Genomic DNA, 22244 nt, shown 5'->3' on the forward strand with positions numbered 1-22244 from the left:
TGCATAAACTCACTTCGCCATTCCAGCCCACCATACCGACACACACACATAGTTCAACCGATGCAGTTAATCGCGCTCACACACTAGGGCGTACACACTCACAATGCAAACACACACACAGACACACACACGACTAGCATGTAACGTCTATGGTCACACAAACATTGCAAGCTGCTCAGTGCATCCCTACACCCCTCACGTATCAAGACAGACACCTAACACATCTTCCCACCCTGGCAGTCCGGCGCCCTGCACCCAGGACTAGTTCCGGGCGGCTGGCTCAGGGAAGAACCTGCGAGGTCACCGCCGGCTACCACCCAGCGGCACCACGATCGCCGCGGGGCGAGTGTGTGCCCAGCAGGATACCAAGGCGCGACGGGGAGGGAGTCTAGTCAAGGGCCAGGCTAGACCCTGTGCCTAAAGACTGTTGGGGAAGGCCAGGCAGTAGCCAGAGCTACGCCCTCCCAACCCGAGGGCGTGCGGGACGGGTGCTGACCGTCCTAGGGGGCGTGTGCGACCCGCTGGCGGGGGGCAGAGGCGACGCGCGCAGCGCCACCGCGAGGGGATGGGCTCGCAGAGGGGCGCGGCGGTCTAAGTGTGCGCGTGCGCGTGCAGGCGTGGCGGCCCGAGTGGGGAGGAGGGAGCAGGGAGGACGAAAGAGAGAGACTGGAGGAGGGAGCAGAGAGGAGGGAGGAGAGGAGAGGAGAAAGAAGGGAGGAGGGAGCAGGGCGCAGAAGGGACCAGGGCGCGGGGAGGCAGCAGGCCCGGCCCGGTCGCTGCTCCCTCCCCGGGTGGCTCCTCGGCCAGCGGGTGCTCGCCGCGCCTCCAGCCCGCAGCCCGCCCGCGCCCTGCCCGGCCCGCGCCTCTCCTCTGTCCCGGGCTCCGAGCCCCGCTCGTCACCGGGAGAGATGAGTGCGGCCACGGCGCCCGAGCGCGGCTGGAAGAGCGAGAAAGTGGACGAGGCGCAGGCCCTGGCGCGGAGCTGCGCCGCCCGCAGACCCGACTTCCAGCCGTGCGACGGGCTGTCCATCTGTGCCACGCACAGCCACGGCAAGTGCTTCAAGCTGCACTGGTGCTGTCACCTGGGATGGTGTCACTGTAAGTGGAGCCACGGCGGCCTGCGGTCGCCCGCCTGCGGCCCGGCGCTGCCGGGACGACGGGAGGCAATCCCCGGGGAGCCTAGCTGTAGTCACAAAAGGGGACCTTCCCACCCACGGGAGCCTGGGTCTGGCTTTCTTTGCCTTTCTTTTATATACTTGCTTAGAGGTGGTAGAGCCGCCAGAGCGAATGCGCGCCTGCAGGGTAGTCTATTCAGCAGTGGGGGTGGCACGGACAATGCCCCTTTCACTTTCTTGCCTGTTCTTTCTGGCTGCTATTGAACAGAAAGAGTCCGAGGTCCTAGCGATGCCTGTTTATTTATCGTATTCAGACTGAGAAAGAACCAAAGTATGAAGAATGGCTTCTAAGAAGTTAAAAGGAACTGTTTGAAGAGCAAACTCCTTAGACACCCAGTTATAGCGTTTGAGCCAAGCCAGGACTAGTCCTAGGTCCTTTGTATTTATCCTGAGAGTTTTAAATAGATTAAACTTAAGTAGCCGTTTAATCAGAATTCCACAATTTGATTACTTCGTGGCATTAAGCTTAATCCGACTGCTGGATCATTTCTTTTTAGAAACATTCTAAAGTCCGTTTCCACATAATCTTAGATTTGGAGGGCTTTGGAATGCTTAAGACACGGTTTCCAAGTGATCGTCAATCAGACTTTTTGTTTTCTGTTATTTAGGAGGAACTGGTTTACAAGGAGAGATACAATATGCAACAAATATTTATTTGCTTTTAATTGAGACTATTTGAATGTCTTAGTTGAATTTATAAATTAAAGGATAGAAAATTCTTGCTTTTTCCTTATAAATTCAAGGTACACGGAGAACGGATATTGATTTTGCTGTTCCCTTTGCTGATGAGGCCAAACAGAATGTTCTTGCTTCTCACCGAAAGTGTGGCTTCAAAGTAGGAAATATGGGAGCTAAAGTACACAGTCGGATGGGTTTAATAGGCGCCTGCCCCTGCAGAGGTCCTGTTCTTACTGTGGGGTGCGGAGGAGGAGTTAAGAGGGCCCCAGCCCTTTCCCTCTCCAGGTAGAGTTGACTCCTGGGAAGCTTGCATCTTGTCAGACAGACTGACTGTTCCTCATTAATGAACCTTGATTCTCACAATGTCTTCCTTACAAGGAGATGAACACAAACTTACTGCATTCCTTCCTCTGTCCTTACATGTACCTCAGGAAATGAGTGTGTTTGTGGGTGGGTACGCAAGTGCATGCACGTGCACATGCGCCATGATTCACATGTGGAGATCAGAGGACAACTTTGTATAATTTGGGGAACCTAACTTGGGTTGCCAAGCTTACGGGGCAAATGCCTTCTTCATCTCACGAAACCGTCTTGCTATGTCTCTTCTTACTATATCTTATACAACAGTTTAATCTTCCAGCCAAATTATGACTGCCTCAACTCTTCAGATATGCATATTTAAACATACTAAGGATTTCTTGCATATGGACATTCTTTCTCTGAATCCCTGGCTATTCTTGAGAGAAGTAGGTTTTCTAAAACAGGCTTGAACTTGATGTGCATTGAATGGCTGAGTAGAGGTGGCCGCCATTTTCCTCTGAGGCTGTTGTTTGTCCTGTTTCTGAGCTGCCACTGCCCTCTGTCCTTCCGCTTACAGGATAGCACCCATGTACCAACCATCCAGGTTGTTTTGTTCTGAACACATGTGCTGGGCCTAGGTGAGAAACCGCTGAGTTCTGGGCTGGCCAGTGTGGAGCAAGACACCGCATCACACCAAGCTCACTGCTGCCCCCTCAAACTGAGCTTGCTGTCTGCGAAAGCCACCAAGTAAGCTGTAAAAACTGTGACAGTTGATCCACGGCCTGCTCTTCTCAAAGCTGTATGTGTGGCTTTGGAGAAAGGTACTGATCTCTTAGGGATGGCTTCCTGTTACCTTTTATTTGAGGAGAATGGGTCTGTTTTTCTGAGTCACTGTGATTTTAGTCTTGGTACTCTTATTGGGTTTGCATAGGTTCTGTATATTTTCATGTGTATATTATTCCTCCTGTGTTCATGTCATTGTGCCTGTACTAAATGTCCATCCCTTCACTCTAGTTATTGATAAAGTGTAATGTAAGGAGAAGACCACAGAGCCCTGAAGCCTGCATATGGCCCTGCCCTGGAAACTGATGGAACTTCACTAAGGAACACTTGTAAAGGCTGTTCCTCAGTCACCTGGTTGCCTCATGTTTTCCATCTTGTGTTGTCATGTTCCTCTGGGTAAATGAGAACATGGCCAACATTGCTGCAGTCCCACTAGCACAGGCATCGCTGCTGCCTCTTGATCTGGGCTCTGGCGATGTGCAATCCTCTTTTAAAAAAGGAATTAAATTGAGCTCAGATAACTCAGATTGGTGACACAATGCTTACTGTTTTCTTCTCTAAGAGATTAGGGACTGACTGTCCTTAAATAATCTGAATTTAGGAAAGGATTGTCAAATATACTGATGTTGGTAGGTCTTTATGATCTCTCTCTTTCTCTCTCTCTCTTTCTCTCTCTGTGGTATCTGTATGTGTACATACATGTATGTAATATCTGTACATTTGTGTGTATTTGTATGTGAGTGATGGTATATATATATATATATATATATAGTGTCTGTGTTTACATGTGTGTATATGTGTGTATATGTATGTGTGCAGTGTCCATATGTATGTGTAATGTATATGTGCACAGTGTGTGCTTGTATGTGAGTGAGGGTATGTGTGTGTAGTGTCTTTTTGTGTGTGTTCATACATGTGGATATGTGATGGTGTATGTGTGGTGTGTGTATGTATATATATATATATATATATATATATATATATATACACAATGTTTATGCCTGTACATATGTGTGTGTTGGTATGTGAGTAAGGGTGCGTGTGAGTACCTGGGTCTGTCTTCCACTTTCTACCTTGTTTGGGTCAGACTCTCTGTCGTCTGCAGACTGGCTGGTCTGTCTCAGGGTAGGAATATTAAGGCTGCAGCTGCAGGCATGCACGCTTGGCTTTTATGTGCGGTCTGCAGATCCGAACTTGGGTCTTCTCGTGTGCATGGCGAGAGCCTTGCTTGCTGACTTCTGCTCTTCCTCGCCGTGCCAGGCTCCCACTGCTGCCCCTGCTTCCTGCACTGGCATTGCTTCAAGGGTCTCATTCATGAGCTGCCGCGGCGCTCAAAGCTGCCAGGTGTGCTATTTCTGTCTCCTAACTTGGTCGGGTACCAATTCTTACCACCTTTTTACCAAAATATATTTTTTTAAGCTTGAGTAGAATCCGTTAATATATTTGAAAACCTTATTTTCTGGCAAGATTCTTATAAGAATGTAGCTAAGTATATAAGTAATATAAGTATATAGCTTATATATTTTTCTGTTCCTGAGATGTTGCAGAAATGGAGTACAATAGGAGTGAAGCTGTGTCCCGCCCTCTAACAGCGTCTAAGGGCACGGTCTGTGCAGTGTTTGTTTCTGTAATCCCTTGAAAGTCACGTGAGATGTGGAAGAGGGGACCGTTGCTTTTGCTTATTGCAGCTGAGAAAGCAGAAATGGCGGTTATCCCATAATACTTTAGAGATTCAGAACAATTAAGCAAGTTCAGTATACATGATGGATATCAAAACTGACATTCATAACCATATCAAATGGGGAAAAAACTGAAATATGTACATGTTTACAGGAGACATGTACGATCTATCCTTGTGGATGCATTCTTGCATAATTAGTGTCTGGGTAATGGCTAGTTTTTGAGGAGTTTTGAGTTTTGAGTTTTGGCTGAGTGCATGCTGTCTTAGTCATCCTAGGAGAACAACAGTAAGCTGTCGCTCACAGCACTCAGGAGCCCAGAGGGAGAGGTTTGGGCCGGAGGTTGTATGGAAGCTTTCTGTTTACTTCCAGGTTGCCTGTGGAGCCGTGATGTGATATCACCAAGAACAAGAGGACATCCCGAGGAAGAAAGAAAAGCCTTGAGAGTCAGTGTGTGAGGAGAAGCTGCTAGAGAGTCCGAGATGAGGGAAGAAGAAACATCTTCAGAGTAGCGTGCTGGGGGCCCGGGCAGGGCAGCGAGTGCAGGGCCAGGAACTGTAAGGAGAAGCCAGTATTCGTCAGGTTGTTCTTAGACATACTCGTGATTTCTCTTCTGCTGAAGAAGAGGATGAAATCTTTAGCCTTGGAATTGTTACTTTGAGAGTATGCTGAAGTATCAGTCAAAGCAATTTGAGATGGATTCTTCAAGGGAAAAGGACAGCAGCATCCCAGGAGCTAAGCACTGGGACACAGGGGTGATTGTTCACATTGGTTCAGTGATCACTTTGTGACTGACTAAACGGACTACGTTGAGCATATTTTTGACTCTTAATGCCATCATGTCCATTTTAAAGCTGACAAAGAAGACCTAGCAAAATCAAGGAACTTCCCCCACAGGCATATAGCTATATATAGCAATAGAACTCTGTCTGGATCCAGGTGTGCCTGATGCTGGAATATTGACTCAGAACTGAAGCAGAGGGACTTAAAGTTAATGAGCAGAACCAACAGCTCTCAGGTCCATTGGCGCCAGCAATGGAGAAAGTGTTTTAGGAACGGGCAGAGTGTCAGTTACAGTAATGAAATCCAGAAGTCTGAGAGCTATAAAGAGGTCACTGGATTTGGAGAATAAGATTCAAGCGAAGGGTTATGAAAGAGAAAGAGATGGGAAAGTGTCGGGCGGGGTTGAGTGGGTGTACGTGATGTGATGTAGGTGCCACACCAGCAGAACCCAGAGTTGGCTTCCTAAAGTCACACAATAGATGAGCTCCATTTCCTGCAGAATGCATCTCAGCAGATGTCTGCTCCGTTCAGGTTGAGTGGCACTTGATGTCACCTAAGATGGTATTAGCATATCTAAAGAAAGATTGTCTAGGAGAAGGATGGAGACAGAGAGGCTGGGCTGGGAGTGTTTTTCAGGACCCTGACTAATGGGTGGGAAGCCTGGTCTTCTAGCCTGGTTATCTGAAGCACTTGGATATAGTTTAGTTCCTATGTGTCAGTTTTCTACACACAGAGAAAGAGCTGATTGGAGAATCGGCTGTTAAAACTTCAGGGCAAATATGCTGTGTTAGTGAGTTGGCATTGTAGTCTTTGTGTTAGTCTAGTCTTTGCCCACTTCTCTAGGAATCTCAAACAGTAGCTTTTTAATGTCCCCAGGCAATGCCCAGCTGCTTCTCCTAAAGGATAGCTCTGTCACACTTGTTACTATAGCTACAGGGAATATATTCAAGGTGATAGCAAAATGTAGCCAGAGAAGAGGGTAGAACAGTCAGCTTCTAATTTTTATTTCTTTGTACGATTCAAGGTCCTGACCTTGGCTGGTGGTTGAAGAAGAAAAGCCCACGTGTTTAGGGGAGACGTGGACTGATGTTCTGGGCGAGTCCATTTTGAGTTGTCAGAGCTGGAGGAAGTTGATAGGTACCCTCACATCAGACTTGTGCTCAGGAATGTGTCGCCCCTACCAACAGCATAAGATGGGATGCTTATCTGCACATGCTGAGGTCTTTCTGCATGAGTCTCTGTGCTAACTCACTCCCTGCAAACAGTGCGGACTGAGCAATGCTGAGACTATTTCGCAGACAGTTTGATACCATGTCCAGTTAGTAAAACAACACAAAGCGGTCCTTCCTTAGGGCCTATGACGTCTGCGCATTCTGACCAGGCTTATAATATATTGCGTGATAAAATACTCTGACAAAAGTGTGGTGGTTTGAATGAGGTGTCACCTGTAAATCTCAGGCATTTGAATACTTGGTTCCCAGTTGGTGGCTGGTAGTTGCGGGGAGTATCAGGAAGTATGTTACTGGGGACTGGGCTTTGAGGTTTCAAAAAACCCTTGCCATTTTGAGTTAGCGTTCTGAACTTCCTGTTTGTGCTTCGAGATGTGATCTCTGAGCTGTTCCTGCTACCGTGCCATTTCTCAACCATCGTAGACACTAACCTTCTGGCGCCATTTGTCCAATGGCATGCTTTATTTTATTTTATAAGTTGTCTTTGTCATCTGGCTTCACAGCCAAAGAAAGTTCTAACTCACTTTCAGAAAGCAACTGAGGCAGGAAAAATTAATTTTAGCTCCCAGTTCACGGCATAGTCCATCACGGCAGGAAAGCCAAAGGGACAAGGATTTGAACAGCTGTTCAGATTACATCTAAAATAAGGAAAAAAGAACAATGAATGCATGTTGTGTTTGGCTCGGTTTCTCAAATTTACATAGTCCAGAATCTACTCACCAAACAGTGTTCCCATTCACAGTTAAAGTGAGTCTTCCTACATCAATTACTGTAACCAAAATAATCCCCAACAGGCATGTCCAAAGGGCCATCTCCCAGATGATGCTAGAGTCTGCCAAGTCGAAAATTAATATAACACAGTATGAGGTATGCATTGCCTCCCATGGGCCTCTAATTCAATTATAATGTGGTTAGTTACTCTATAACTGTTGTGCTGTTATTGTATAGGCAAGCACATCTGGCCTGGCAGGTCAATATTTTAATATATAGGTTTCACAACTGGGTCAGGCCATTGATGGCTTTTCACTGACAGCAGCCTATGAAGAACCTTCTGGCAATTTGAAAGCTAGCTATCAGGGCTGAAGCTTCCATCTCATTTCCAGTGTGATTTATCTATGTCCTATAGCCAAGATGTGTGGTGCCTTCAGCAATATGATCTCACCATCAAGTTCTCATGGGCAAATGAGCATTAGCAATAACCCTCATTGTTTTGGAGACCTCTTGGGACGCCATAACTGATCCTCTATAGGGAACTATTATCACTGGGCAGTGGTAACTCAGGACTTTTGGGAGAAGCATTATCTATCCATGCTGTGTACTTCCATTTAAACTTTTTTAGTTGCAATTTTTGTTTGTGTACTGGACAGGATCTCACTATATAGCTGTGGTTGTTCTGGAACTTGCTATGCAGAAAGCGCTGGCTGCAAACTCACCACAATTGGCTTTAAATTGTATTTTTAAATTAATTTTCAGAATAAGTTTCTGGCCAGGCGGTGGTGGCGCCCGCCTGTAATCCCAGCACTCTGGGAGGCAGAGGCAGGCGGATTTCTGAGTTCGAGGCCAGCCTGGTCTACCGAGTGAATTCCAGGACAGCCAGGGCTATACAGAGAAACCCTGTCTCGAAAAAAACCAAATCCAAAAAAACCAACCAACCAAACAAACAAACAAAACCAAAACAAAACAGAATAAGTTTCTGTGTGAGTTTCTCACACATATTTATTTTGGCAAATTCTCCCAATCTCTCTTCTTTCCCATACTCCCATGTCTATACCAACTTCATTATTTCTTGTCTCAGAATTCCTTCCCTGTACCGTGTACCACATGTGTTCTGCTGGTCCCTCTCCCTTGAGGCGTCCTTCCCTAGTGCCCAACAGCCTTCCCTTTCTAGCTTCTTGGCCTTAAGGTCACTTCAAGGTAAACATACAAATCTAAAAATTGAAATCTAGGGTCTGCATCTAAGTGAAAACATGGACTTTGTCTTTCCGCGCTGTGTGACCTCAGACAGGATGATATTTTCAGTTCCGTCCGTTTTCCTGCAAATTTCATAATTGGTTTCATGTTCCACACACTCATTATCCCCTTGCCAGTTGGTGACATCCAGCTTGATTCCATTTCACAGCTATTTTGAGCAGAGCAGCATTGATCAAGATGTGTGAGTGTCTCTGCAGTCGGAAGTGGGATCCTTTAGGCACAGTCTCAGGAGTGGTATAGCTGAGTCATGGGGGAGGTCTATTTTTAGCTTTTGAGAAACTTCCACACTGCTTTCCATAGTGGCTACACAAGTTTACACTCCTGCCAACAGTGAATAAGGATTCCCCTTTCACCACATCCTTTCCAGCATTTGCTATCATTTGATTTCTTTATTCAACTTAAAGCGCTTTGGAGAATACACAAATAATGTGTTCACATAGCTTTCACCTCCTCCTCTCCCAACTCCAGCGTCTAACATGTCTCCTGCTGCATCTCAAATCAACGACCTCTTCTATAATTACACATACCCAAAACCAAACAAAAAAAAGGCCCCCAAATCTACTTTGTCCATTTTGTGGTGTTCTCATGGGATGACCGATTGGGATTGGATAATTTATTAGGTGGCTTGTACCTGAAGAACATTGATCTTCCTGTCCCAGAGGCCATTGCTGCTAGCTCCTCATCCGGGAGTGAGGCCTTATGAAATCTCCCCTGTCCGCATTGGCATACTGACTGGTGTGCTATCGTGTAGATCTTGTTTAGAGAACCATATTGTTGAGATTTCATGTGTGCAGAATCCCTGCCTTGTCTACAAGACACTACACAGCTTCAGGTTTTCTGGTTCTCTGGCTCGTCAAGTCTCTGCTCCATCTTCTGTGATGTTCCTTGAGCTTTAAGGGTAGGGATTGCATTGTAGATGTTCCACAGGGGACATCACTGTCACATATTTTCTACATCTTGACCAGTTGTAATCTGTCCGCTGCAAACAAAACTTCTTTGATGATGGGGGAGATCTCTAGTAATGTGTGGGTGTGAGGGTTACTGCTTAGAATGTAGCCATAAATCGTATTGGTCTATGAAAGTGGCAGTAGTGGGTTGTGCTCTAGGATCTCTATCTTCTGCAGCAGTAGCTAGTTGGGTAGGTAGCAGTCCTAGGTTGGTTTCAATTTCTGGATATGATGAGTAGAGCAAGAGAACAAGGCCAAGCAAGTGTCTCTGTGGTAGGATGAAGCATCATCCCTTACGCTCGTGCCTAAGAGTGGTGTGGCTGTAACTTGAGGTAGATTGATTCCCATCTCTCTGAGGAACTGCCAGACAGAAGTCCATAGTGGCTGTACGAGATTGCACCCCCGCCAGCAAGAGATGAGTGTTTCCCCTTAACCCACACCCTTGCCAGCAAGAGCTGTCTTGTGTTGTTTATTTTGACAGGCTTGAGATGAAATCTCAAAGTGCTTTGATTTGCGTTTCCCTAATGATTAGGATGTTGAACTTTTCTTTAAGTTCGTTTCAGGCATCTGAGTTTCCTCTTTTGAGGATTAACTGTTTAGATTTGTACCTCATTTTAAGATTGGATTGTTTGTCTTAATAATATCCAGATTTTTCAGTTCTTTATGTTTTGGATACTAGCCCTCTGTTGGAGGTGTTGTTGGTAAAATATCTTTTCTGATTCTGAGGGCTGCCACTTTGTCTGAATTACGGTGTCCTTTGCTGTGCTGAAGTATCTCAGTTTCATGAGTTTTATTATTTATAGATATAATTTGTATGGATTTGTAGATATACTGCTCAAAGATAGCTTTATCTGTGGATATCTTTCTTTCTCCTCTATTGAGATTGAAAGTTTTGTGGCGTATAATAGTCTGGGCTGGCATCTATGGTCTCTTAGATTTTGTAGAACATCTGTCCAGGCAAATTCTAGCTTTTAGAGTCTCCACTGAGGACTCAAGTGCAAATCTTTATAGATATTTAGTATTATTCCCTTGCAGCTTCTAATATTCTTTTGTTGTTGTTCTGTATTTAGTGTTTTGATTACTATGTGCTGAGAGGACTTTCTTTTCTGATCCAATCTATTTTGGTGTTCTGTGTGCTTCTTGTACCTTGATAAGCTTCTCCCTTAGGTTAGGGAAATTGCTTTTTATGATTTTATTGAACATATTTTCTGTGCTGTTGACCTGTGTTTCTTCTCTTTTTATCTCTTCCTATTATTCATAGATTTGGTCTTTTTGTAGTGCCCTAGATTTCCTGGATAGTTTGTGCTTAGAGATTTTTGTTTGTTTGCTTTGTTTTGTTTTTTGATTTAACATTTTCTTTGATGGAGGTATCCTGTAGCTGGTCTTTGCTACTTTGTGGGTTTGTTTGTTTATTTATTTAATGTATGTGAGTACACTGTTGTTCTCTTCAGACACACCAGAAGAGGGCATCAGATCTTATTACAGATGGTTGTGAGCCACCATGCTGTTGCTTGCTGGGAATTGAACTCAGGACCTCTGGGAGAACAGTCGGTGCTCTTAACCACTGAGGCATCTCTCCAGCCTTTTGTGGGTTCTTCTTTTTCCCACCTTTTACCGCCTCGCCCCCAAGAGGGAGACCTTTATCACTAGACCTGGGAGAAAGAAGTCTAGAGGCAGAGAGGTGGTGGGATTCTAATTTCTTTCCTTTTGTGTCCTTTTGAGCATGACTACTAACAAACCACAACCAACCAACCCCCTTGAACAACCACCAGCCACCAAACCTGTCTCTTGGGGCCCTAGCATGTATATATCTTCTGAAAAGTTCTTAGCATTACAAACATCACACAATCGTAGAAACTATCTGCAGCTTGTGAAACCACACCTCTGCTAGAGGTGAAACCACACGAGGCAAATCTTAGCCAGCTGCTGCAGACCATCTAAAGGAGCCCATGTCCCCACACGTGGGATTAAAGCAAAGCACATTCTTATAATATTTCTGTGTTTTGTAAAGAAACCAAAATTCCAGAATTGTCACTACAGTATTTATTTCCTGCACCTTGTCTTCAGTCACTGGAACTTTGATTGGGATTGCACTGACTCTGTAGATTGCTTTCAATAGGTAGCTGTTTTCACAATGTGATTTCTTCCAGTTCATGGGTATGGAAGGGCTTCCATCTTTAAGTGTCTTCCTTAATTTCTTTCTTTGGAATTTTAACGTTTTTTTTGTATAGGGGTTTCACTATTTTTATATAGGTTTATCAAAGACATGCTATTATCTCTTTTCTGAGGATATTGTGAATGGGTTTATTTTCTCTTCCCCAGTGTGTCTGTTGATGGTAGGGGACTTTTGTATGTTAATGTTCTATCCTGTCTCCTGCTCTTTGCTGAAAGCTTTTATCAGTTCCAAGAGTTTTCTGATGGCATTTTCAGGGTTTCTTATGTATGGAATCTATTATCAGGAAATGAGGATGCTTCCTCTGTCTTTCGTCTTTCTTTGTACTTCTTTCTTCTGTTTTCCTGATGTAGCTAAGACTCCAATCACTGTGTTGACCAGGAGCAGGAAAAAGGAACACCCTTCCTTGTCTTGCTCCTGATCTTAAATGTTTTGAGTTGGGTTTTTTGTTTGTTTGTTTGTTTGTTTGTTTTGTCTCCCAAACAATTTTGTCTTAAAATTTGTTAAGCACAGTTTTAGCTATAGGTTTGTCATGTCCGTGATTCTTGAAGAATGATAACCCAGATAGTATGTAACAACTAATAGTGTTTATTCTGCAGAGAGCCTTCAGGTAGGGGTCCTCCATACCTGAAGACATGGAAGGCATGGAAGACTAACAATGTAGACTTTGCAGAGTCAATTTAAAGCCTGTTAGGGTAGGAGGGAGTGATTTTTACCTTTCTTTCCCTTGATTGGTTGGTTCTATCTCCAGGGGTATGGGTGCATTTGTGATTGGTTAAGGCTCTGGGGAACTTGGGGGACTTTGGCTGATTAACTATACTTGTTCAAGCTAGGTGGTGGGGCAGCTTTTACAGCTTCTGACTGGCTGCCCATGAGGGGTGATTTTTCCTGGAACTGACTTGTTTTGTACTTTTCCAGTTCTGGGAAAGGGAAGCTTAGGCCTAGTTTCCTAAACAGACAGTTTGTTGCCTGGCTCTGGCTGGCTGACTCTGTCTTCTCAGTCACACACAGACTTTATTATGTGGAGAGAGGTTCCCTCCATCCATAGTCTCTCCAGAGCTTCCACTATAAGACATGTTTAATTTTGTCAGATGCTTTCCTATGTCTGTTGAGATGATCACATTATGTCTGTCTTTGAGTCTATTTATGTGACGGATGGCATATGTTGAGCCAATCCTGTATCCCTGGAATGAAGCCTACTTGATAATACTGAGTGATCTTTTTTTCCTTTTCAAATTCAGATAGAAAATATTTTATTGAGAAATATTGCATCTATATTCATCAGGGAGGCTTTTCTGTTTTCTTGGTTTATTTATTTATTTATTTATTTATTTATTTATTTATTTATCTATTTTTGCTTGGCTTTGGTATGAAGGCAATACTGGCTTTGTAGAAGGATTTTTAAGTGTTCCCTTTTTCCTTGTTCTATGGCTCCATTACAGAATTGTTGATGTTAGCTTTTTATTTGCAGATATGACTGAGTTCTTCAGTTAGTTCATCTGATCGGGGATTTCTCCTTGTAGGCTCATACTATGTTTCAGTATTGTTGCTTGTTATAGATCTGTGTAGGTTACTTGTCCCATTTTTTTTGTTTAATTTTGCTAGGTCATGGTGCATCTTAAAAATTCATCTATTTTCCAGTTTGGTAGAATATAGCTTTTAACAATATGTCTTGGTATTCTGAATTTAATTGACACACATTTTAATGTCTCCCCTTTAATCTCTGGTTTTATTAATTTAGGTCCCTTATTTCATGTCATCTTTCTTTTTTTTTTTTTTTTTGGTTTTTCTTTTCTTTTTTTTTTATTCGATATAATTTATTTACATTTCAAATGATTTCCCCTTTTCTAGCCCCCCACTCCCTGAAAGTCCCGTAAGCCCCCTTCTCTTCCCCTGTCCTCCCACCCACCCCTTCCCACTTCCCTGTTCTGGTTTTGTCGAATACTGCTTCACTGAGTCTTTCCAGAACCAGGGGCCACTCTTCCTTTCTTCTTGTACCTCATTTGATGTGTGGATTATGTTTTGGGTATTCCAGTTTTCTAGGTTAATATCCACTTATTAGTGAGTGCATACCATGATTCACCTTTTGAGTCTGGGTTACCTCACTTAGTACGATATTCTCTAGCTCCATCCATTTGCCTAAGAATTTCATGAATTCATTGTTTCTAATGGCTGAATAGTACTCCATTGTGTAGATATACCACATTTTTTGCATCCACTCTTCTGTTGAGGGATACCTGGGTTCTTTCCAGCATCTGGCAATTATAAATAGGGCTGCTATGAACATAGTAGAGCATGTATCCTTATTACATGGTGGGGAATCCTCTGGGTATATGCCCAGGAGTGGTATAGCAGGATCTTCTGGAAGTGAGGTGCTCAGTTTTCGGAGGAACCGCCAGACTGATTTCCAGAGTGGTTGTACCAATTTGCAACCCCACCAGCAGTGGAGGAGTGTTCCTCTTTCTCCACACCTTCTCCAACACCTGCTGTCTCCTGAATTTTTAATCTTAGCCATTCTGACTGGTGTAAGGTGAAATCTCAGGGTTGTTTTGATTTGCATTTCCCTAATGACTAATGAAGTTGAGCATTTTTTAAGATGCTTCTCCGCCATCCGAAGTTCTTCAGGTGAGAATTCTTTGTTTAACTCTGTACCCCATTTTTAATAGGGTTGTTTGGTTTTCTGGAGTCTAACTTCTTGAGTTCTTTATATATATTGGATATTAGCCCTCTATCTGATGTAGGATTGGTGAAGATCTTTTCCCAATTTGTTGGTTGCCGATTTGTCCTCTTGATGGTGTCCTTTGCCTTACAGAAACTTTGTAATTTTATGAGGTCCCATTTGTCAATTCTTGCTCTTAGAGCATACGCTATTGGTGTTCTGTTCAGAAACTTTCTCCCTGTACCGATGTCCTCAAGGGTCTTCCCCAGTTTCTTTTCTATTAGCTTCAGAGTGTCTGGCTTTATGTGGAGGTCCTTGATCCATTTGGATTTGAGCTTAGTACAAGGAGACAAGGATGGATCAATTTGCATTCTTCTGCATGCTGACCTCCAGTTGAACCAGCACCATTTGTTGAAAAGGCTATCTTTTTTCCATTGGATGTTTTCAGCCTCTTTGTCGAGGATCAAGTGGCCATAGGTGTGTGGGTTCATTTCTGGATCTTCAATCCTGTTCCATTGATCCTCCTGCCTGTCAATGTACCAATACCATGCAGTTTTTAACACTATTGCTCTGTAGTATTGCTTGAGGTCAGGGATACTGATTCCCCCAGATTTTCTTTTGTTGCTGAGAATAGTTTTAGCTATCCTGGGTTTTTTGTTGTTCCAGATGAATTTGATAATTGCTCTTTCTAACTCTGTGAAGAATTGAGTTGGGATTTTGATGGGTATTGCATTGAATCTGTATAGTGCTTTTGGCAAAATGGCCATTTTAACTATATTGATTCTACCGATCCATGAGCATGGGAGGTTTTCCCATTTTTTGAGGTCTTCTTCCATTTCCTTCTTCAGAGTCTTGAAGTTCTTGTCATACAGATCTTTCACATGTTTGGTAAGAGTCACCCCAAGATACTTTATACTGTTTGTGGCTATTGTGAAGGGGGTTATTTCCCTAATTTCTTTCTCAGCCTGCTTGTCCTTTGAGTATAGGAAGGCCACTGATTTGCTTGTGTTGATTTTATAACCTGCCACTTTGCTGAAGTTGTTTATCAGCTGTAGGAGCTCTCTAGTGGAGTTTTTTGGGTCACTTAGGTAGACTATCATGTCGTCTGCAAATAATGATAGTTTGACTTCTTCCTTTCCAATTTGTATCCCTTTGACCTCCTTATGTTGTCGAATTGCCTGAGCTAGTACCTCAAGTACAATATTGAAAAGATAAGGAGAAAGGGGGCAGCCTTGTCTGGTCCCTGATTTCAGTGGGATTGCTTCAAGTTTCTCTCCATTTAGTTTGATGCTGGCTACCGGTTTGCTGTATATTGCTTTTACTATGTTTAGGTATGGGCCTTGAATTCCTGTTCTCTCCAAGACTTTAAGCATGAAAGGATGCTGAATTTTGTCAAATGCTTTTTCAGCATCCAATGAAATGACCATGTGGTTTTGTTCTTTGAGTTTGTTTATGTAGTAGATTGCATTGATGGATTTCTGTATATTGAACCAACCCTGCATTCCCGGGATAAAGCCTACTTGATCATGGTGGATGATCGTTTTGATGTGTTCTTGGATTCGGTTGGCCAGAATTTTATTGAGTATTTTTGCATCGATGTTCATAAGGGAAATTGGTCTGAAGTTCTCTTTCTTTGTTGGATCTTTGTGTGGCTTTGGTATCAGCGTAATTGTGGCTTCGTAGAAGGAATTGGGTAGTGTTCCTTCTGTTTCTATTTTGTGGAATAGTTTGAAGAGTATTGGTGTTAACTCTTCTTTGAAGGTCTGATAGAATTCTGCACTGAAACCATCTGGTCCTGTGCTTTTTTTGGTTGGAAGACTTTCTATGACTCCTTCTATTTCTTTAGGAATTATAGGACTGTTTAGATGGTCTAGTTGGTCCTGATTTAATTTTGGTATTTGGTATCTGTCAAGGAAATTGTCCATTTCCTCCAGATTTTCCAGTTGTGTTGAGTACAGTCTCTTGTAGTAGGATCTGATGATTTTTTGGATTTCCTCAGTTTCCGTTGTTATATCTCCCTTTTCATTTCTAAGTTTGTTAATTTGGATACTTTCTCTGTGCCCTTTGGTCAGTCTGGCTAAGGGTTTACCTATTTTGTTGATTTTCTCAAAGAACCAGCTCCTGGTTTTATTGATTTTTTGTATGGTTCTCTTTGTTTCTTCTTGATTGATTTCGGCCCTGAGTTTGATGATTTCCTGCCTTCTACTCCTCCTGGGTGAAATAGCTTCTTTTTGTTCCAGAGCTTTCAGGTGTGTCATTAAGCTGGTAATGTATGCTCTCTCCATTTTCTTTTTGGAGGCACTCAGGATTAGGAGGCATGGGATTAGTTTGATCTTCTTATATTTGTTGAGGTCTGCCTTGTGTCCAATTATATGGTCGATTTTGGAGAAGGTACCATGAGGTGCTGAGAAAAAGGTATATTCTTTTGCTTTAGGGTGAAATGTTCTATAAATATCAGTCAAATCCAATTGGTCCAAAGCTTCAATTAGTTTTACTGTGTCCCTGTTTAGTTTCTGTTTTCCCCATCGGTCCATTGAGGAAAGTGGAGTGTTGAAGTCCCCCACAATTATTGTGTTAGGTGCAATGTGTGCTTTGAGCTTTAGTAAAGTTTCTTTTACGAATGAGGGTGCCCTTGCATTTGGTGCATAGATGTTCAGAATTGAAAGTTCTTCTAGGTGGATTTTTCCTTTGACCAGCAAGAAATGTCCTTCTGTGTCTCTTTTGATTACTTTAGGTTGAAAGTCAATTTTATCTGATATTAGAATGGCTACTCTTGCTCGTTTCCTGTGACCATTGGCTTATAAGATTGTCTTCCAGCCTTTTACTCTAAGGTAGTTTTTATCTTTGACACTGAGGTGTGTCTCCTGTATACAGCAAATTGTAGGGTCCTGTTTCCTTATCCAGTCTGTTAGTCTATTTCTTTTTATTGGGGAATTGAGACCATTGATGTTAAGAGATATTAGGGAATAGTGATTATTACTTCCTGTCATTTTTGATGTTCTTTTTATATTTGAGTGGTTATCTTCTTTTGGGTTTGATGAAGGAAGGTAACTATCTTGCTTTTTCCAGGGTGTAGTTTCCCTCCTTGTATTGGAGTTTTCCTCCTATTATTCTTTGCAGAGCTGGGTTTGTGGAAAGATATTGTGTAAATGATCTCTCAGTCCTGCCTGTTGTTACAAAGAATAAAATCATCATGTCATTGGTTCCTTTCAATTTTTATTTCCATCTATCATTTTTGGGATTGCCTGTTCTCATTTTTTTTCAAAGATTTATTTATTTATTATATGTGTGAGTACACTGTAGCTGTCTTCAAACACTCCAGAAGAGGGAGTCAGATCTCGTTACAGATGGTTGTAAGCCACCATGTGGTTGCTGGGATTTGAACTCAGGACCTTCGGAAGAGCAGTTAGTGCTCTTAACCGCTGAGCCATTTCACCAGCCCCATGTTCTCATTTTGTTTAAGGTGTTAAGGTGGATCATTAGTTATTTATTGGAGAACATGCCTGTCTTGAGTTGCTTTGGTGTGTGTGTGTGTGTGTGTGTGTGTGTGTGTGATTTCCTCGTTGCATGCTTGGGTCTCCTTTCTCCGTTAGAGTGCTCTGGCTTCCTGCACACAGTTATCTCTTCCTTTGTGAGCTGCAGTACACATCCTTTAGCATCAGTGAAACCACCAGCAATCCAGCGCTGAAGCTCAAACATTGTTGAGCATGTTTGTCACAGGGTGCCGGATGGTTGCAGCGCTAAACTCAGATGGTCCCGAAAATGCTCTTCTCTGTATGGCTAACAGCTACATTCGTTCATTTCGCATCAAATTTTGCAGATATGGTTTAAATTTTCATTTGAAGGTAGTGATAGTTTCACATGGGGTCATGAGAAATAACACAGAGACACCTTTTGTTCCTTTGCCCATTGACACGGACACAGTCAAAGTAAGGACCATCTCTGTTCCAGCTCATTGTACCTTTGTGAAGTGTTTTCGTTACAAACCTCACTTAGTAATATAAAACATCATTTGAATAACAAAGAATCGCTGGTGTCATTTCTCAGTAGGGCGTGGAGCTGTGCTTTAGAATCAATGTATATTTCATACTGACTTTGTAAATTAAAGCTACACACTTTAATGCTTGAATTTTTTTTTAAAGCTGTGATCAGTAGAGTTAGTTTCTTCATTTAACTTTGGGTTTGCTGTAACAAATTCATATATGAGCCTCCTCAAAAGGTTCTCTCTTTCTGGTTTTGCCTGGATATGAGTGTGAATGTGATTTCGTTTGCTATCACCATTTAATATTGCAAGGCCCTCAAAATGTAAATTAAGGGTCCAGTTACATACTCAGAAATGGTCTGTTAGTGACAAGCAGAGACCCGAATTCAAAAGCTGTGATCCATGAACTAGATTCTAGTGCACTGAGTTCTAACTCAGGCAAAATTGTTGGCAATTACGTGATCAAACCGTGCACATTCAGATGTGTCCCAGAATTTGTGTCTTGTTTTTCAACAAGGATAGTCATAAAAAAATAGGTTGGTTTTGTCACTTTGTTATATGTTAGCTACTGTTGCATGGACAGTGTGATTTTTAACCTCACAGATTCATCTGTGACAGAAATAACCCACCAGTGTCTCTGGACATTCGAAAAAGAAAGATGTTGCCTTTTTCTGTGCTGTTAGTGGCTACCCGGCAGGGTTCAGTAACCTGTTCTGGACCCCGTCACTGCTTTCAGTGAGGAATCTCTGTATCTGTTTTACACACAAAGGAAAGTTGTGATGAGCCTGTGTCCTTCAGGGAATTCATTCAATTTCAGAAACAGGATGGAGAGCTCAGACTCACTGATTATAGTGTTTGGTAAATAAAATGAGCAGAAATCTCTCTGGAACCTGTGTGTGTGTGTGTGTGTGTGTGTGTAGGTGTGTGTGTGTGTATGTGTGTAGGTGTGTGTGTGTGTGTGTGTGTGTAGGTGTAGGGGGAAGGTGACAGATTAAGAGGGGCTTGCCTCTCCTGAAAGACATATGGATTTTTTTCCAGTAAGGCATTCAGGTGGAGGGTTAAGCACTGATGTAATGTGAATGCATCTTAGGGGAGGATGTTAGTGATAAAAGCATAAAGAGCTTGCAGCTGGGTGTGAGCTACCAGGTGCAGGTGGGTATGAACTATCGGGTGCAGCTGGGTGTGAGCTAACCTGGTGCAGCTGGGTGTGAGCTAACCTGGTGCAGCTAGGTGTGAGCTAACCTGGTACAGCTAGGTGTGAGCTAACCTGGTGCAGCTGGGTGTGAACTATCAGGTGCAGCAGGGTGTGAGCTAACCTGGTGCAGCTGGGTGTGAGCTCACCAGGTGCAGCTGGGTGTGAGCTAACCTGGTGCAGCTGGGTGTGAGCTAACCTGGTGCAGCTGGGTGTGAGCTAACCTGGTGCAGCTGGGTGTGAGCTCACCAGGTGCAGCTAGGTGTGAGCTAACCAGATACAGGTGAATAACCAGGTGAGAAGTACAAGGCTCTGGGAAGACAATGTACAAGTCACTGTTCCACTTTTTACATATTTTTACATCTAATGTCACTAAAAGTAACAGATTTAGTTGTCAATAGTGGTGGTTTCTAACCAGAAGCTTCTACCTGTTTCAGAAAGGAGATCACCCAGAGCATCCCATGGACAAGGATCTAAGTATTAGTTAAGAAAGACCTGTTGTCTTTTGGTAGCTGTGATAGAGTAGGTTCCCTGGTATAGTAAGCTACAAACTGGTCATGCAAACATGAGATCAAAGACAGCATAGTCCTGTTAATAGGAATAGACCCTGATAAGAGCTAGGACCAGAGACATCGGTAAGGTTAGAAAAACTAGATGGCTTGGATTAACAGCCAGAGAGGCATGCCAGAATGTGGACAGAAGGGGTTTCCTAGAATGCTGGCTAGGGGCATCCAGGAAATGAAGAAAGGGCAGGACATATACACAACACAGTGAATCCGGGATTGAGTAGAGTCCTACTATCCCTGTGGCTACTACAAAAATTTGGAACCTCCCAATGTTTATTTGTATAACACAGGGGGAGGGGCTAGCTACTCTGGGTAGGAGATCTCTTTAGGAGAGCAGTCTGGGAGGAGGAGGCTATAGTTGCTCGTCTTTGTGACATAAATATTCTTCCTTGCACTCCTGGGGGAAGTTTTGCCATCCCTCTTGGGCCTGGTCCATATGGGTATCTGCTCTGCCACATTGTTCTGTGGGTCAGCTGACTCACAACATGCCAAGATCAAAATACAGGTTCACTGTGGACGTCATTCTCTCGGGGCATCCTCCACCCCTGCAGGTTTCAAAGCTCCCGAATTGAATGGACAGAACACGAACGTCTCCCTGCGTTGGCTACGGTGACATGCGTAGACCATGCAGACCCTCCACTGGGTCAACTTGTGAACTGCTCAGAGAACTGAGCAGTCTCATTAGAAATGACTGTGTCCAGTTCCTTCCTTAAGTCCTGTTTGAAATCCTACACAGCCAGCTTCACAAGTTTCCTCCTCTCTCAGAGCCCCCTCCGGAGTTTTACTAATCTCTCTGGAGCTCTGCTTTCTGCTGCACGCCTTTCATCTTTCTTCCTTCTATAAGAATAAAACTGTTCTAATACTTGCTCGGCACTCTTTGAACTCATGAGCTGAGGACACAGACCCACTAGCAACCCAGCTAGGCACACCCAGCTAGGCACACCCAGCTAGGCACACCTAGCTAGGCACACCCAGCTGGGCACACCCGAGGATACGCTTCCCATTGCGGTGCCGGACAGGGTTCCCTGCAGAATATGTTAATTTATGTCACTCTTAGTTTCAAGCACTTCTTGATGTTTTTTATTTCTTTTTAATAGACAGAAGCTGTCAAGGTTGGTCCAAGTGACCAGCTCAGCTCCTAGATTGATAGCTGTCAGATGTGGCCCAGGATGGACAGAGACTGAGGCTGGATTGGAGTGTTATTCATCACTTCACAGTCCCTGAGTCTGGCTAGGCTGAGTAACATTTCTACCTGAAGTCCCATCAGAGTCAGTAGCAACTCTTGTTTGTGAAGAGGGCGTAGGAACTGTCAGTCAGGAGCCCAGATTTTTCCTGATGTAGTGAGTTGCTTGCTTTAAATGCCAAACAACTGCTCAGGGAAGCTGTCTTTCATCTGTAAATGCCCTGAGGAGACTTTACTCCAATTATGGGAGCCCCAAGGAGACTTCACTGAAGCCACAGAGACCTCTGCAGTTGTCATGACTGCTGCCTCTGTCCCAGAGGCCACCATTTTAATAAGTACTGCCTGAGAAGTTTTTCAGCCATTTTCCCTGTAGATACACCCTGCTGTGGCTCTGGAGGATGTGCCATTGATGACAACCTTTGATGATCCTACCCCACAGCCTTTCCATATGTCTCCAGCTATTGCAGGAGTTACACCACAGCCTAGAAAGAAACCCTCCTTACCCAAGACCCCAAGGACAAGCAGGCTCAGCGCATCTTTGCCGAGTACGTTAACTAGGCAAGCCATGGAGGCTGTGCGCATGCGCGCCTGGCTGCCTAAGCATCCATCTTCTAAGTCTGCTCAGGTAATCCAAGAGACCTATGCACCACCCGCTATGCTGCAGCATAGCTTCGATAGAGCTGACTGCCACGGCTATTGCATACCTGGCGGTCTTCTAGGCAGTGTAGACCAAGACGGTTGCATGACAGGAGAGGCTGCTAGCTCTAAGCACAACTCACGGGGTTTGAAGATTTCCACAGAGTGGCTGGGAGCAGAGACTGTTGAAAGGGGAAGAACTGCAGAGACCTGAGACTGAGGAAGGCCAGGATTATGGAATCGCTGCAGGCCCCAGCTGCTGGAAGAAGTCAAACCCAAAGAGCTGCTGAGAGTTCCCACCACCATCT

General features: G+C 43.8%; 1 protein-coding gene across 1 annotated transcript in view; it reads left to right on the forward strand.

Moving 5' to 3' along the window:
• The first annotated feature begins 612 nt into the window (after positions 1-612).
• Positions 613-22244, forward strand: part of C15H3orf70 (chromosome 15 C3orf70 homolog) — a 52920-nt gene continuing 31288 nt past the window's right edge. The window contains exon 1 of the mRNA XM_052158482.1: positions 613-1098. Within this exon, the coding sequence (XP_052014442.1) occupies positions 909-1098 (190 nt within the window). The 5' untranslated portion in view covers positions 613-908. The remainder of the gene's footprint in view (positions 1099-22244) is intronic.

The sequence above is a fragment of the Apodemus sylvaticus genome, chromosome 15, assembly GCF_947179515.1.
Source record: "Apodemus sylvaticus chromosome 15, mApoSyl1.1, whole genome shotgun sequence".
Lineage (NCBI taxonomy): Eukaryota > Metazoa > Chordata > Mammalia > Rodentia > Muridae > Apodemus > Apodemus sylvaticus.